At 37.6% G+C, this 16,591-nt stretch overlaps 1 protein-coding gene across 1 annotated transcript in view; it reads right to left on the reverse strand.

The window, feature by feature from the left end:
* The window catches only part of ZFHX4 (zinc finger homeobox 4), a gene marked incomplete at both ends in the record, with an annotated part of 126,989 nt that overhangs the window by 19,235 nt on the left and 91,163 nt on the right, over positions 1-16,591 (reverse strand). The window contains 1 exon segment of the mRNA XM_081996829.1: positions 5,566-5,682. Within this exon segment, the coding sequence (XP_081852955.1) occupies positions 5,566-5,682 (117 nt within the window).

Here is a 16,591-nt window from a genome sequence, read left to right on the forward strand (position 1 = left end):
AGTCTGGCATTTGTGATCAAAACCAGAATATAATTGTTTTCTATAGATAGTTCTACTATTAAGTATTAAATACTATATTTAATATTATGCCTGAAGTAGCTGTGTAATGCGGCCCAGCCTTGCACACATCAAAGAAAAGAGTGCAATTCTAATTTCCCAGTCCATCAGAAAATTCTTTCCAGCATCAATTTGCCAGATAATCTCTTCTGCTAGGCTGGATATTACAAGAGCATTGGGTAGGCATGTCACATACATCTCACGACAAACACAAAACCTCATTTACCAACCATTCCAATCTCATCATAGTGCGGCATCATCTGACCTTTTTTCTGCTGTTTATTATGAGTATTTCTAATTTTAACTTTCAATTTTCACCATCTTCCAGTCAATTTGCAACTAAATTATTTCCAGGGTGAGGACACTATCACTGGACACTGGGTGCAAATACATCTTGAAATGCAATGAAGCTAAACCATTGATTGCTATCAGACTCAACGTAAATATATAGTCCAGGGGTAATCTGATTGTATGCTGTGCATGAAGATTTATCTTGATTTTTTTCAATCCACATAAGGTTCATATAAATGAACAAATTGCACCTCATTGCACAATAACCTAGGATTAATTTAAAAATAAGGTCATAGATGTTTTGGCAACAAAGTAAACATGAACAAAGAAAATACCTGTATTTTTCTGTAGACAAAACCAAGAACTTTTAACTATTATTATTTTCATATAGACTTGGTGCAATATTTGATATTACAAGAACAACATTAAAGAGAAGTAAAATAAGCGAACAATTTTCAAGGTAAATACCAAATCCTTATGGTACAATAATAAACAATTGAAAACTGAATCATTCAGGGACATTTTCTGAAGGACATTTAAAAAAAAAACAACCATATTTATGACATACATTAATGGTGATTTCCCCACACATTTTCTTTCATTCCTAACTTGTTAGTTATTACTTTTGATGTCATTTAGAACAGTAATTTTAGCACATTCTTGCTCAAATTAAAGTCTATTCCTGCCATATTTCCCTACTTTCAATGACCATTTGTTCATTATCTGAACAAGCCGCTTTCTGGAGCCCCACTGAATTTTTACACTCTCAGGAACTGATCCTGGAGGCCTCATTTAGATTGTTCAGTCAGAGCTGGGCTGGTGACCTGAAGGACTAGTGATGCTTAAAGACCAGACCTACATGATGCAATCACATAAGGCACCATTTTATTACTCACTGTGGTTTATGATAATACAGTACTCCCTGTATTTACATGGTAATACGCCATTATTATTTAAATATCTTAACGGTGAGAATTATGGGAAGTAAAAAAGTGACACAGTATATTAACAGAGAAAGGTTACTTCTCAGGTTTTAGGAGGATAGGTTCAAATTATTAACCTCTCTGCATTTCCAGCTGTTAAAAACATCTAACAGTTGACTACTGTTTCTTACCTTTATCATATGTCACTTTTAAAAAGTCCCTTTTTAAAGGCAAATGGGCCAGAATCTCAGCTAGTGTAAATGGACACTGTTATACAGATAGCTGAATTTAAAAATCAAAGTAAAACAATTCTGCTTTCTTTTCCTCTCATCATGCTTAATTGTTGTCAACAGGTTGTTACAGAAATTAAGGTCCAAACGTTGCTCCAAAATCCACTTGTGAAAACGCATTTAACTGTATTTTGGCAGTGGTATTTAACTGCTAGTGAAATTTAGCTCGGAGTGCACTCTGTGTGAGCCTGGGCACACACAAGGTTAATATTACACATCATCTTCCACCACAGGATGGAATAACTTAATTACTTCAAAGGGCCTATAATAATCATGAAACACATAGTTCTTGTTTCTATAAAAACAAGGGGGTTTTTTGGTTAAATTTTCTTTTGTGGTTAATATAATAAAACTGTAGAGTTATAAAACACTGTGCTGGGGTCAATAAATGCATAACAAAGCACAGGTTTTTACTATGTTTACTATGATTTTTATATAAACTGTCAAAATTTACAGAGGCTTTGTTGTTTTTGTTGTTGTTGTTGCTCTGGATTCATTCAACCTCAAGCACTGTTACTTCTTAAATGACCAAAGTTACATCTGGCCTATAGTAAAGTGACTGAGTCCATGACTTATGGTGAGCTTTGCTAAAAAAAAGGGAGCTGATTCTTCCCTCTGGCATGGGGACCCCACGCGCTCCCCAAGCCGGGTTGCACATGCCAAAACCAAAGGAGATCAGCTCCTTAAGCAAGCAAGTGGTCCAGCTATTACAACTCGGTGCCTCGTCTTGCTGTATCAACTTTCTGCTTTCCCTGTTGAATTCACTGTTTTAAGAAGCTTCCTGTAGGGAGGCTGAACAAAATTATGGTTTTATAGGAAGGGTATTGAAGGAGGAGGGAGAGAGGAGAGAAAATATTATGGTCCCGAGCACGCCGTGTGGCACTGTTTTCATAGCTAGGTGTTCCACTGGCATGCTATTCTTACAAGGCAGTTGCAGGAAAAGACTAAATCCCATCGTTATTCACGTTTTAAACACACACTTTTTGTTCTTGAGACACATTATTTGTTGGATTTTTTCCTAATTGTGAAACACAACTGTACCTCATTTTATAATATAAAATATGCAGCTTTATTTTAGATGAATAATGTAATTTCAATACATTTAGCTCAAAAACTAAGTTTAATTATAATAAGTGCCATGAAATAGACTAGTCAATGATTGTCTGTCAGTTACAGAACTATTTAACTTGTGTAAGATTGCTAATATAAAAATTACATAATTCACTGCAATTCAGATGTCATCACCTATATAACATTTTTGAAACCCCAACATAAAAATAAAACTGTTTGTGTGACTCATGTAATAAGAAGGAGAAAGTTAATAAAATATGTATACTAGTGAAAAAAAATCCTGGAAAAGCCATAATCAAAATACTATTTTCTTATTTATGAATCTGTGTATTTGATACAGATTGCATAATTTAAGACTTCTGACACATCAGATGATGTTATTCAGCCTCAAAATAATTCTAAAATTATAATTACTGGTAGAGTATTCTTTCTAATTAGAGTAGAATGAAAGGATAATTTTCTTTGCAATAATGAAGGTTAATTTCCATCCTTCCTCATGTTTACTACCTTATTAAAAAGTGCTCCCCTTAGCCATGGCAGAGACATATTACATTTTCAATGCAAATGTATTAATCTGGATAAATTCCATATTAATTCTTGCACTGCATAGAGCTGTAATTTGGATTATAATTAATCTAAAGTGGCACTAGATTTAAATGACAATATAAATGAGGCATTAGTAGGCTTTTCTATTCTGAATGAATATTCAACAAATATAACTTGCATATTGCCAAGTCTCATTTTGAAAGCTCTACTCCATGAGATAAGGTAAGCAATACAGCACAACAGCTTACACAAACATACTGTTACTAAATACATGTTAATCCCTCCTCATCTAATAGATTCTGTGCTAAAGAGGGGTCACACCACTTTCCTGTCTAACTTGTTAGTATTGTGATTAATTTATTGGTTTTCCTGAGATTTCTTTGGCAAGACTTGCAACACGCAATTCATGAGAAAGACTAAATTAACATTCAATTATACATAAGCAGTTATGCAGTCATTAGAAATACTTGTCAGCTGAGTGAAAATTAAGATGATGGTCTGAATGTTACATAGACAAAATTAATTTATATTAGGAAAAAAAAGTTTCTAAAAGACTTAGATTTTACAGTACAAACTATTTTCTGCAAAGCACAAAGGCAATCATGTATTTCAGCCCTTGTTTTTATATGAATCTTACTGCAAAGTTATTTGTGTAATTGCTGGCACGGGAATGCAGAACAATTATGCTGGTTTTTTGTAGTGCACCCAGTAGGCATCTGGATATAGGTTTGTCCTAATTAAACTTGGCCCTTATGAGCGGTTAATCCTGATGGAATTTTGAGAATTCCCCTTCAGTATTTTTTTCTAGATCCCATCTTTTTTTTTTTTTGCTGGAGCTTTAACACTGTATTCTTTCTTGAACAACTATACATGGACCTGGCTAAGAAAAAGAGACGGCTGAAAAACTCCCTGAAGTTGTTCGCGGTGTCCCCAAGGCAGAGTGTATGGTGGGAAATGCAGGCTGCAGGTGGCTGTCACTCCTCTTCTGGTGAGTGTCCAGGACAGCCCCTGACGAGACCTATGTCGGCTTGGGAGCATGGCTTTACTGCAGACAGTTTTTACCAAGTCAGAGAGCTAGCCAAGGGGGCTATATATTTTAAACCACAACACAGTTTCTTGCTCAACATCATCCTTGTCCTCATTGGCTTTTCTTCAATCTCTTGATCTCAAAATATAAAGCGACTGAAGAGGACCTGAGGTTCTAACCCATGATGGGTACTGACCTTAGCACCTCAACAAGAAAACTTAAAGGAAGCTTTAATCTTTAAGTCAGTCTTCTGAATTAATTCAGCAGAGAGAGGGCCATCTATAATACTTTTTTGGAAAGAAATGCAAAAATGTTCAATATGTAAAGAGCAAATTACAGTACGGGAGAATTTGGGTGTAAAGAAATTCATACGTAAAATTATATTTTCTCTACAACTATATGTCTTTACGGAGAATACAACCTTCTTTGTATGCTGCTGTCATTGGCATACAAGGAAAAGATATATGACTACCTGAAACTAATAGGCTTCAACCTGTTTCAGCACTTCTTCTGCTTCAGCGAATCCAACATAATGTAACTAGGTATAGCGTGCGGCAAAAGTAGCCAATGTAATATTCATTGTGACCATAGATTTCCATCTCATACATAAAAAGCATGGATGAAGTCACATATTTGCCAAATCAAACACAGAAAAAGCCTTGGGTATCTACACCAGATGCTGGCCCTGGGTTTGTTTGTGCACAAGTAAATGTCATGACATCGGGGTTTTGTTTTCAAAGACAGTAGCTTTCATTACTGGGCTTTGTCTATTCCAGGAGATCAAAATTACCCAACCCATAATCCGTTTTCAATGATATTTCCTCTTTCTTAGGCTGAATCATCTGCAAACTTTTTCACTGGCTTTTGTGTATTTTTTTCAAAATGCCTCAAATAAATGCCCAGGAAGAGGCCAGATTCTTGGGAGTAACTGATCAGAGAGCGAGAGCAAAAAATAATAATAACGAAAAACCCCACATTCTTTGGGTTAAAAGGGGGGCAAAACCTGATTGAAGAAAAAATTCAAGTGGTACCTAATCCTATGCTTATGAAAAATTAATATGCCATCAGAGGAATCACAAGTACAGCTAAGATTAATGAAAGGCGCTTAAAAAATTACAAGCACACAAACTGATTTGATTAAAAAATAATCTCACTGGTCGTCCTGTAATATTCTTCAACTTATCCGCATCTATCCTGTCAGATGGTTATGATTAAAAATAGGTCAATGGGAGGCTACTGATAGAAATCACATGCAAAATGCACATGCAATGAATAGTAGTGGGAATGTCCAGACAGTTTGAAATGAAAGAGCATTTCATAAGTTAAAAAAAGGGGGGAAGACAAAATTCTAGCATCTTACCAGAGTCTTTACAAGATTTTTTCCCTTCACTATTGTCTCTCTCACTTGAGTCTTTATCATCAGGAACAGCCATTGATGAACTTTTAGCAGACCCTTCTGTATCTTCACCTTGTTCTTCTGTGGATAAGCACAGAAAAAATCTTAGAAAACTCAGTGACTATTAACAGTATTTAAAAAATATGTCCTGTAAGAAGAACAGCACAACAAAAAGGTGGCAAAAGAGGGGGAAGGAGGGGTGGGGGGAAGGAAAGGGAAAGGGAAAGAACTGCACTTTAAAGAGGTTTGACATCAATTACGAATAATTTGCAATATTTCAAAATCTATCCAGAAATTCTGACCGTGTCTTTATCAGAGTACCTGCTTTCCACCAGTGTGACAGATTTAAAGCCTGTCATTTCATATTCTTTGGCTAGAAATGATTTGCGTTAAAAGACACGCACACACATGCACACACACACACACACTACACGGGCCAGAACAAAAGCCAGCACATGTAAAAAGGCATCTTGGAGCCGAAAAAAAAAAAAAAAAAAAAAAAAAAAGTGGGGGGGAATTCAAATATAAATCCTATTAGTGCAGCAGTATCCCGCTAATTGCAGTAAGTAAGTATTAGGTATTAGGTACTGTATTAAATATAAACCTCTGGCTTTGTGGGAGAAGTCTCAAATTTTGTCTCCAGGGGGAGCCACTCGGGATAAACGATGCAACTCGGTCTATGGCTTCTGAGGAAGCAGCAGTACCCACACCTCGCTTACGTGTTCACACCAGCTAGATTACATGGAAATCTTCACAGTAACTCAAGCCCATTTAATTATTCGGTAAATCTTAGCTATGCTGCTACTGGTGGATTAATCTGTTTATGCAGTTAGCTTCTACGCTGGGGCTGTGTAGCACTAATCCGTGAAAGGCCCACTGTTCCTTTTCATCCTGTGATCATTTGTCTCTCACTGTGCTGATGTCACATTTTAATGAATTTTTAGCAATCTGAGTAATGCCAGATAACCAGACTTGCAACTCCCTACAGCACAGCATGCTGTTTTCATTGCAGCACACACACACACACACACACACAAAATCATATTTCCCAGTTCAGGTAGGAATTATATAAATTAGGAGGTGAAGGTAAAATGGGATTCGAAGCATCAGGCCGCTCAATTTCATAAAATCTTTAATGACCGTATAAATTAACCCTGGAAAGGCAAAAGGTCACAGACGCACATTTGCATGCGCTCTTCTATTCACTTTTGATAAGCAGCGCTTTTATGCAGGGAACATGATACAATTAACCCTTCAGGAACCATACAAAATGCAGCTACCGACATTTTAAGTGTCAAGCATTAACTGAAAATTACACACTGCATAAAATTTTCATTGTAAATGCTATAGTGATTGAAAGGGGAAATAGTGGCCCTCTTCGCACCCCATGTTTTATTAATAACGTTCTGACAGCCGAATGAAATATCCTCTGTCATATGTAGCAGCTGAGCACAAAAAAATTGCTGCTTAGTGCCTTACTTGCCAGCCATGCACTGAAACTGTATGCCTAGGCAAACAACCCTCAGATCGATGCGGCAGACCTATCCGATTCTCAACTCTCTGCAAAACCTTCTGTAAATCGGGAGAAAAAAACACAGCTGCAATTTTGGAAACCAATCCAAAAGAAAAAAAAAATCTCAACCACAGATCAATGTGTTTCGCATTGACATCGCAATACAATAGGTTAGGACTAAACATGCGTGTCCACTTTTTGGAACAATACAGGGAGAAATATGGTCCCCTCTTTTAAAAATAATTGCATATAAAAAAGAAAAACATTTCCATCAGAATGGAAACCCCCTTCGTGCTGTTTCAGCACTCTTCCCCCTGCGGTCCCCCGCCCCCTCCCGCGACGATAGCTAATCAAACATGGTAGGCATCCCTGCCGCAGCTGGAAGCGGGGCCGTGTTTGTCAGGGTGGCGGGGGAGCGCGGTTCGGGATGCTGCGAGCCTGTGATCATGCCTGGCGCGGGCTGTGTTAATGCCGAGCGCGCGCACATGAGGCTCGTATCCAGTGTCAGGCCCCGTGGCCTCGCGGAGCTGATGGCAATCCCTTTTCGACTCATCCTTGGGAGCGGACGCGTTGCTTCTTTTACTAGATTTACTGGCCCAATCCCCCTGGGCTGGAAAATGAAGTGTCGGAGTGCTACTGAGTGTCCTTATCTTGAGGGGACATAAAATTGTAAGGGCTATCGTGGCACACATTAATAAAACATTGTGTGTGTGTCAGGCAAAGAGAAAGAAAATTATGAAGGTACTAAAAGAAAAGCTACAGTATCATCTGGGTCTCATCAGACGATTTTTGCAGGGTGCTCTCCTGTTTTTCTGGTATGTGTTTTAAGTGTGAGAGAAATTCCCAGACATGTTCTCCTATACATCATCGTGGTGTCTGACCTCAGCCTGACCCTGGCAACAGTTTGAGAAATCTGAATGTGAACAAAGACTCTGTGTCAGCAGCAGGGAGAGATTGCGGGATAGACTTTCCCCATCAACTTAATCGCAAACAGCAGTTCTGAGCCCATAACTTTACAGGGCTCCACCAAGCCACAAACACATAACCTTTAGAGGTGAAACTGGCCCCTGCTCCCCACCCCCCTTCTGTGATTTTTCTCAGTCTTGTGGTGCTCCCTTTGATGTAGCAAGGCAATTAGCTCTAATGTTCAAGTACTGCAGACCTGTTTTATGGTTTGGAAGGTGAGAGCTGTTTATTACAGGTAGGCTCCTGGGGGCCATAAAGGCTTTGCAAATTTTTAATCATGCAAAAAACTAATCAAAATGTAACTTATACACACCATAAAAATTAATATCATTATTATGCACGGTATAAATTGCCTGCCTTGGCTTTCAATGGTACTCACTTCTAGAAAGTACATTTGGCATTCATTTCAGAAATATGTATGGCATTCACTTCAGAAATAAATTTCATAGACAGAAATGATAATACAACTTCTCCTATTTTCCTTCAAAATTACAGAAAGGCTAAGATTCACACTGTCACGACATTTATCAAAGGGACAAGATGGAAACACAACAGCTCTAACTTAAAAGCAGCTAGCAAATTTACAAGAAAAATCCTCAAGACCATTAGTTAGGATAGATATTGAGGATATGTAACGAAGTGTGTTATCGAAGACACTGCACACCTATGCCAAGATGCTATGAACATCTCTTTTTAGTAACATTTTTGTTCTTACTTAATATGTTAATCAGCAAGGATACTATTCAGTTATAAAACTGTGATGGCTCATGCTCAAAGACACAAAATTATGAATCATTATGTATCAACAAAATGCAGTATAGTGGTGGTACAGATTCCAGAACAAGTCCTAATGCTCTGTTTTAAATTTACAAAAGTTCTGCCTATATATATTTACAAATGTCAGCTTTGAAAATGAATAGAACACTGGATTCAAATGTACTTTAATGGCTTTAATAACACTACTATTGCAATATGATATTTCATTCACACCTGGTTTTATTTTGTCCAAATGTTGAAAATTTCTTTTGATGTTGGATCTCTTGAATTTAGCCATTATTAATCTTTTTCCTCAAAACTGACTTAGGATTAAACACAAAAATAAAGTTAGCAGTCTATACTAAAACTGTAAAATAATGAAAAATGGAAAAGTTAAGCTTCAGAGGTAATGTTAATCAGATGATATTGTATATTATATATTCTACGTCATATACTTCAATATGTTAATCTACACTCCCAGGCCCCAGTTCTATACCGGTTTTATGAAGGAAGACCCTTATGACCTTCCCCAGCCCAATGAAGTCAAGATGTGTGATAATTTCAATTGCAAAATCCAGGCCTCAGCCAAAGTAAAATAGCAGATACCAGCAGCAAAATTAGATGAATATTCATACACAGATTAGAAAAGCCTGACTTACTGAGATGCAAATAAAGGAACAAATGCATCCATCATGGCTAAAGGAAGGTATAGAGAAACAAATAATATTTTTTTGAAATCAAATACTGAATAGTTAAAACAAGGCATGGCCAAGTTGAAACAATCTTCTTTCCTTCAATTTAAATGCATTGTGATAATCATGGAGGTGTATCAATCACCTTTCCCTCTGTTTTATCAGAGAAGTTTCCCTACTGATGAGCAGCATTGGGAGTTTGTCTTCAAGTTTAAGAAACATATTATTTTCAAGAGTTGATTTTGGTTGTTGTTGGGGTTTTTTTACATCACTGATACATCAATCAACAGCCAGTAGTTCCTGTTTTGGTCCTGCATTTTGTTGTTGTTGTTGGTATCCCTTTTGCCCTCTCCAAATTGCAAGCAATTTCCTAAATAAGGATGATCTACTAGTTGTGGGTGAGTAATTGTGGTTATGAGAGAGAAAGCAAAATTAAGCAAATGTTTGTGGCTGAGGGCCGGATGGATGGGGAAAGAGTAAATCAATTGACTAAAGCAATAAGTAAATAAACATGAAATGAGACAGAGATTTTAAAAAATAATTGGGGTTTGTTATTCAATATGTTCAATAAATAGCTGAATTAGAGGTACCCATAAGTGTTCGGTACAGGTGTATCCCAGGTTCAACTGGTAGAGTGAATGGCTTATTGAGATTAACTGTTCAGGATGAGAAGGTAAACACTAGCAAAGGATAATAGAAGGGTGGATTGGAAGGATGGATAGACAACAGGTAGTGGAGGGAAAGGAGGAACAACTAACAAAAGGAAAAAAAAACCCCACAGAATATGCAAGAGAAGAAAATTCACTAAAAGCAGGGCTTGTGGATTTATTTCTGACTTATCCTAGTTACACTACTTTACTTAGTTGATAAATTCTCCCTGACTTCTGGATTGTCATTTATTCACCCAAATATTCCAGAAAGTATTTGTCCTATTTTCTGACTGGTCTTGTAGAGCCTGAGTGAGGAACAGGATGCCTCACTCATTCAGGATCTTGACTGCATCCTCTAGTGGTCATATTTCATCTTCAAACAGGATTTCTAATCTCTCATTTAGGGACTCAAGGGGAATAACAGTACCAACCCATTAATAACTGTTTCTAATCACTGCTTTATATTTAAAACTATAGCTGTTAGAAGGCTGAACTTCCCACAAACAAGCCTATAATTAAGTGATGATCATCATATTGACCAGAAATTGCTAACCGGCAGTTAGTATCAAATCATACCATTTTGTTTTGTGGTGCATCATTTGAATTTTTATAGCAGTCTAATGCTTATTTTCTTCTGGTTGAAACGTATTACTGAGTCAGAGTAGGCTGACTGCAAAGCTGGCTGAACAGAGCACGCCGTGGTGGCTCCTTCCCAAGGAGTGTCACAAATCACACCCACTTTATCCATCCACTCCACCCTGCAGCCTGTATTCCCCACTTGCCACACTCAGCCTCACCCCTCTGGCTGCTGGAGAGAGGCAGCTCTCATCTACCCTACTCCTCTTTGCTTCTTAGCTTCTGAAGGTCGAAAAGATTCATTATCACCAGCTAATCTGCCCAGCAATTTATTATTTCCTAGTCTAGTCTTTTCTACCTTTTTTTAATCTTTTCTGTAACCACAGTCTAATTCCAGCTGCTGGAGAAGGAAAAAGAATGTTCTCCCCAGAAGTTGAGAGGGGTGGGGTGCTTTCCAGTCAGGCTGCTGAGCAAGCTCTCCCTTTCTTTCATTGCTGGCTGGGATTGACTGCTTTCTAGTCTCCCTCCCATAGTCTCAGAGTAAATCGGGAAAAGAAGTGTGTTTTACTCTGATAATGGTGTAAAATATGGAAAAAAATACTGTTGGTAAGCTTGTGCTGAGCCATACTGATTTATCAGAAAATTGGAAAATCTGTGTTTTGTATTTTTGTTGTTTTATTTCTACATTAATATTTTATCAAATATTTTGCAAGAGGCAAAAAAAGCATATGCTGACAAAACCATTAACAGAGAATGTCAGCTATTCAGAATGAAACTCAGCAATGTTTTCCAGATGTGATTGGAGATGTACAGTTAATCATTTATTATGCAAAAAGGGATACTTTTCTTACTTGGCCATCTCTAGAAAGGCATTGAAGCATGAACCTATACTGAGAATAGTCTAACTTTTCCAACTGATCGGTACTTTTCTTTTGGCTGCCATTACAGTTCATAGAAACTGCTGTTTCCCCCATCAGCATAAGGCATGAAAACAGTACCACTGTCTGACTTGAAGACTCATACATTTCCATCAAGGTTATTTAGAAAAGAAAATTAAACCTCATTGTTAATTCTTATTCAACATACTGGATACAACCTGCCTAATTGCAGGCACTGCTCTAAGCTTCCTCCCTATGCAGGGAGAGACACGTATCTTCAGAGCACAACTCAGACTTCACACAGGCTGAATTGTCTAGTTCCTCGCTAACTACAGAGGGATTTTATAGTGAAGTTTAATGTTTAGAGTGGTGACTTTTCACCTTGGCACTGCAGCTAAATGCTGGAAGTTAGGTAGGGGAACCTAAGCCCAAGAGCCTGACCCAAAGCTCAGAAAGTTAATGAGAGTGTCCTTGTGACCTTCACCAGTTTACTGGGTGCTCATTTATAACCTGGGGGGAAAAAAGAAAAATACTGGATCTTCACAGTATCGTTCACCTTTTTTTTATACATTTTGCTCAGCCTTGGTTTGCTTTTCTGTGTTGCTGTTCAATCTGTGTGTTCCATGTCCCTTCCTGTAAAAATGCTTCTACTGTCCCTGATTTCTTGCACTTTTTCCTATCTCTTACTTGAGCTGAGTTTCCAATACATCGTGTAAGTGGTGAAATTGGCTCTCCCATTCACAGTTTCCAGAATAATCATTTAGAGTGTATTTACAAAGAAATCCACAATGTTAATTAACAGCTCATTTAAAATGTCATTTAAATGACATATTTTTATTAGTGACTCAGTTTGGGGGTTTTTCTCTGAAATACACTGTAAAATCCTTCTTATTTACCTTCCAGACTTTCTTTCTGAATTATTCACCTCTTTTTGGCTCACTAACAGTAAGTCTCTGAAATTATGTGTAAAGGATTCTGTTAGTGCATATATTTCTCCTTTGTCTTTTAAGAACAGTAGAGTAAAAGAATTTATTTTCTTTGCCATCTCCTGATCATTTTGGATTGACTCTTTATCCTCTGGTGGTCTAGCAGACCTAATGACTCTTCAGTGGGCTTTCTATTCCTGAGATACTTTAACATTCTTGTTTAGATTTTCTAGGTACCTTCGCATATTTGCTCCTCTTAGCCAACCTCTATGTTCAGTTTTATTAACATCATTTTGGCTTTATTTCCACTTTTAAGGGTACTTTTTTCTGACCTGAATAAATTCTTGTACTATGTCTTGTCATGTAGCTAACTACAGCTCTCCGGTTTAAATATTCCCCCTTTCTTGATGTTAAGTGTCACAGGCAGAAGTAGGTGATCTATTTACAGTGAATAAAATTTTCCCTGAACACTTTTGGAGTTTTTAAAAAATTACCTTTACAGAATTATTTGGTTTGGGTTTGTTCATTTGTTTGGGTTTTTTTCCACAATTACAATATTCTATAGTGTACATAGCAGTCCATGGATATTTTAGAAAATTACTTGTTGCAAATATCACGTAAATCTTAAGAGTTCATAAGTTTGGCTTCTTTAACATACGTATACATGACGTGGTCTTTGGGGTTTTTTGGAAAGACAACACAGGTGTGTTTAGCTTCCTCTCCAGCCCCGACCACAATAGTTGAGTGACGTGTAAGAATCTTCACCAAGACTTCCACTGAAAATTCCTCCAAAAATCTCCCGTAAAAACTGGGTTTCCTGGCTCAGCTGTAGCTGTACCATACAAAATGTAGTATACTGACACATGGTCAAACTCTGTTATTGAGACAGCAGGAAAGGATAAAAGTCTATCAAAAGTAGTAAAAAACAGCAGAATGTTCCTGCCTCCCTGCTGTCTCCCTTCTGTTACTGTCTTCCCTTGCCCTCTCCAGTCCCAATCTGGAAAATTTGGATAACAAACTTTTGTGGCATTGTTCAAGTATTATGCAGTTTTGTGGAATGTTTTTGACTTGTCTTGTAGTATTTCAGTGTGTTTGGGATTCACAGCCATGACATGACACATCTCTGTCCCCTTCATCCACAATAGCCTACAGAACCCTCCCAATTTCAATGCTGTGCTTCAATACCTAATGCTAGTCTTTTCTTTCCGCATTGTTTGAGGTCAGGAATTACACTATTCTATTGATTATTTAGAGGCTGGAAACTCAAGTCCAGTGCCACTGCCAAGTTTACTGGGGACACTTGCATGCCATGCTCTGAAGATGAGCAGTATCACTTGGTTCTTAGTGCAACAATGGATGACTGATAAATACTGAAATAGAGTAAACTGCACACACAGATTTTTCTGTATTAAAAAATGCCCGTTATATCTAGGAGTTCTCCCAGTGCCAAGTCAAGCATTTCAGGTCACCCAGTCTTGCTGTAAAGCTGCTTGTATCACGGCAGCAGAATAGTACACGTGGATTCATTTGTATTTGTTTTTCTTTTTAGTAAAACAGTGCAATATAGTAGATGTTTTCCTCCATCTTTCATTTCCTCTTTCTTTCATTTGTGATTTTTATTCCCACTGTTCAGTATACTGCACTACTTTTACCATTGCTAAATGATTGTCTAGTTTGAATGTTTTTTCTCCCATACATAGTTTAAATAACAACTCCCACATTAATTTTCGTTGTCAGCAATATAGTTCTATCTCTGCAGAAGCAAAGGACATCCCTTGCCTATAGACTTCCTGCTCACAACTGCCTAATGAGCACAAAACTACAGTGCCAGTTTAGCTAAAGACCCTGAAATGCCTTGTGAGCTGGCTCTGTTGATAGTGCTGAAAATATTCCAGAGAAAGCTTCTGAATAAGACCTGAACTTAAAATTTGTTCTTAATGACTTCAGACAAGTTGAAAGGGCCACACATTTTAAGCCTAATGTAGACTTCTCAACTTTTTTCATTTGCTTATAACTTCAGTAAACTTTTAACTGCTTGGGCTGAAATAGGTTGGGCTGAATCTCTGCCGCAGGTTGGACATAATATGATTTTCTTTTTTTTATTACAGTCAAAATGATTCAGATACTTCTAAGAATAGGATTAGGACAAATAGATTTTTATGTGTGCATATAGATACTTTGGAAATCTTTACTGTTCCTGTGATTTTAAACTGGAACCCAAAATTTGGCAGTCAGGATGGTGTCTGACATGTGCCACATTGGACAAAACTGCCCAAATTCAGCCAGGCAATATAGCTTTGAAAAATTCTGCTTATCCATGCTCAGAAAAACCACTTGTACTGAAAAGCTGAAATTCTCCTGGGAATCTGTAATCACTGAACACACTCACACTTCCCACAGGGCTGAGAGTTCACCAAAGTGCATATTCAGTCACATCCCACAGAGCCTCCACAAACCTCTTCATCCAGTTCCTATGTGTATTAAACAATGCACATGCCATCCTCATAGAAGAACTGCAGCTTAAATAGGTCTTCTAAAATACAAGTTCTCCTGGCAGCTCCCCTGTAGAACCAGACTGCAACTACAGCATCCTTACTCTGGTAAAACTGAACTTTCCCTTCTTATTATTATTTTTTTTCTTTCGCTGCTGTCTGTCATTGTACAATGTACTGGGAACTGATTGTTTAGAAGAGCAGGAGCAGCGTTTTCCCCCATGCTAGTAGGTTGGCAGGAGCAAAAGCAGTATGGAAGTGGGATTTTGGGGGTCAGAGAAAGAACTGAGGAAATTTAAGCAGAATGTGGTCCAAGGAAAAGAACATGAAAGACCAGGAGATGGGGAAGGGAGGAGAAACTAAGGTGGCAATTAGGATCAAATGAAAAAATAGGCAGAAAGCAGGAGACTAGGACTAGAATCATCAGTGTACTAAAATCCAGCACCAGACTGGACTTCAGGAGATAGAGCTGGCTGGGACCAAAAGTGAAGACCACTGGAATCTACTACGCAAATGAGGCAAAGACACTGAGACATGCTGAGAGGCTTGTGCAGGAATATTAAAGCTGGCAGTCAGTGGGAATGGAAGCATGCATGGCTGGATAGAGATGGGAGCTGGGAGCTGACTAGAAATATAGAAGAGACATCCGAAGAATGAGCAGCAGAAGTAGACAAGAAAAATAGAGATCACTAGTGGGATGGGAAAAAACTATGAATAAAAAGAGTGGGAGGATAGATGTGGATAGAAAACGATAAGTAAAGATAGTGATTACTAGGCAAAGAGATAGGAAATTAATGTGAGCAAAACATGGTGTCCCCCACAGTCCACAATTAAGTCCCTGATTTTTCAATCTTATAATTCTTCTTTGGGTTTGCTTCATTACCCTTCAGCAGTGCTTGTCCACAGTACAGACAAAAACCTTCTGCTACTCTCAATTGATTCATTAGCTCTAATAAAAGTGGTTTGTATAGCAAATCCAAATCCACTGATGTTTCATATGACTTTCAGTATAGTGTTACATGGTAACTTTATTTTCCAGTTTAAGTCTTTGAAAAATAACTATGGGAATACAGAAGCAAAAGAAGCCCCCATGTTTTTAGACGCATTAATAATATCACAGAAGTAAAATACTCTAATATCTTAACAAATACATCAAGACACTTCCATTGTGACACAATCTTTCATTTCCTGATCAAGGTCTAACTTACGGCAACGCCTCTTACCCTATTTCCTTCGCAAAATTATTGATACTTATTTAGTGAAAAGCTATTCAAGATTTTGTTTTCTTCTCACTGTTTAACATATGGCCACGTTTTATTTACTACACCTCTTCAACCCATTCTGAAAGCCAAATTATTCATTTCATTATTGACTTTTTATAGCTGCACAAACATTAATTAATTTATCTTCATTATGTCCTATGAGTAGGCAATCCTGCAATTTCAGAAAGTGGAGGTATAGAGAAATTGAGGTTAAAAAAAATCTACTAACTTGGAGAACCCAGTTTGATACAGATGGGACCCAATTTTTTCCAAGTACAT

This window comes from Phaethon aethereus (assembly GCF_964289735.1).
Source record: "Phaethon aethereus genome assembly, chromosome: 2".
NCBI lineage: Eukaryota > Metazoa > Chordata > Aves > Phaethontiformes > Phaethontidae > Phaethon > Phaethon aethereus.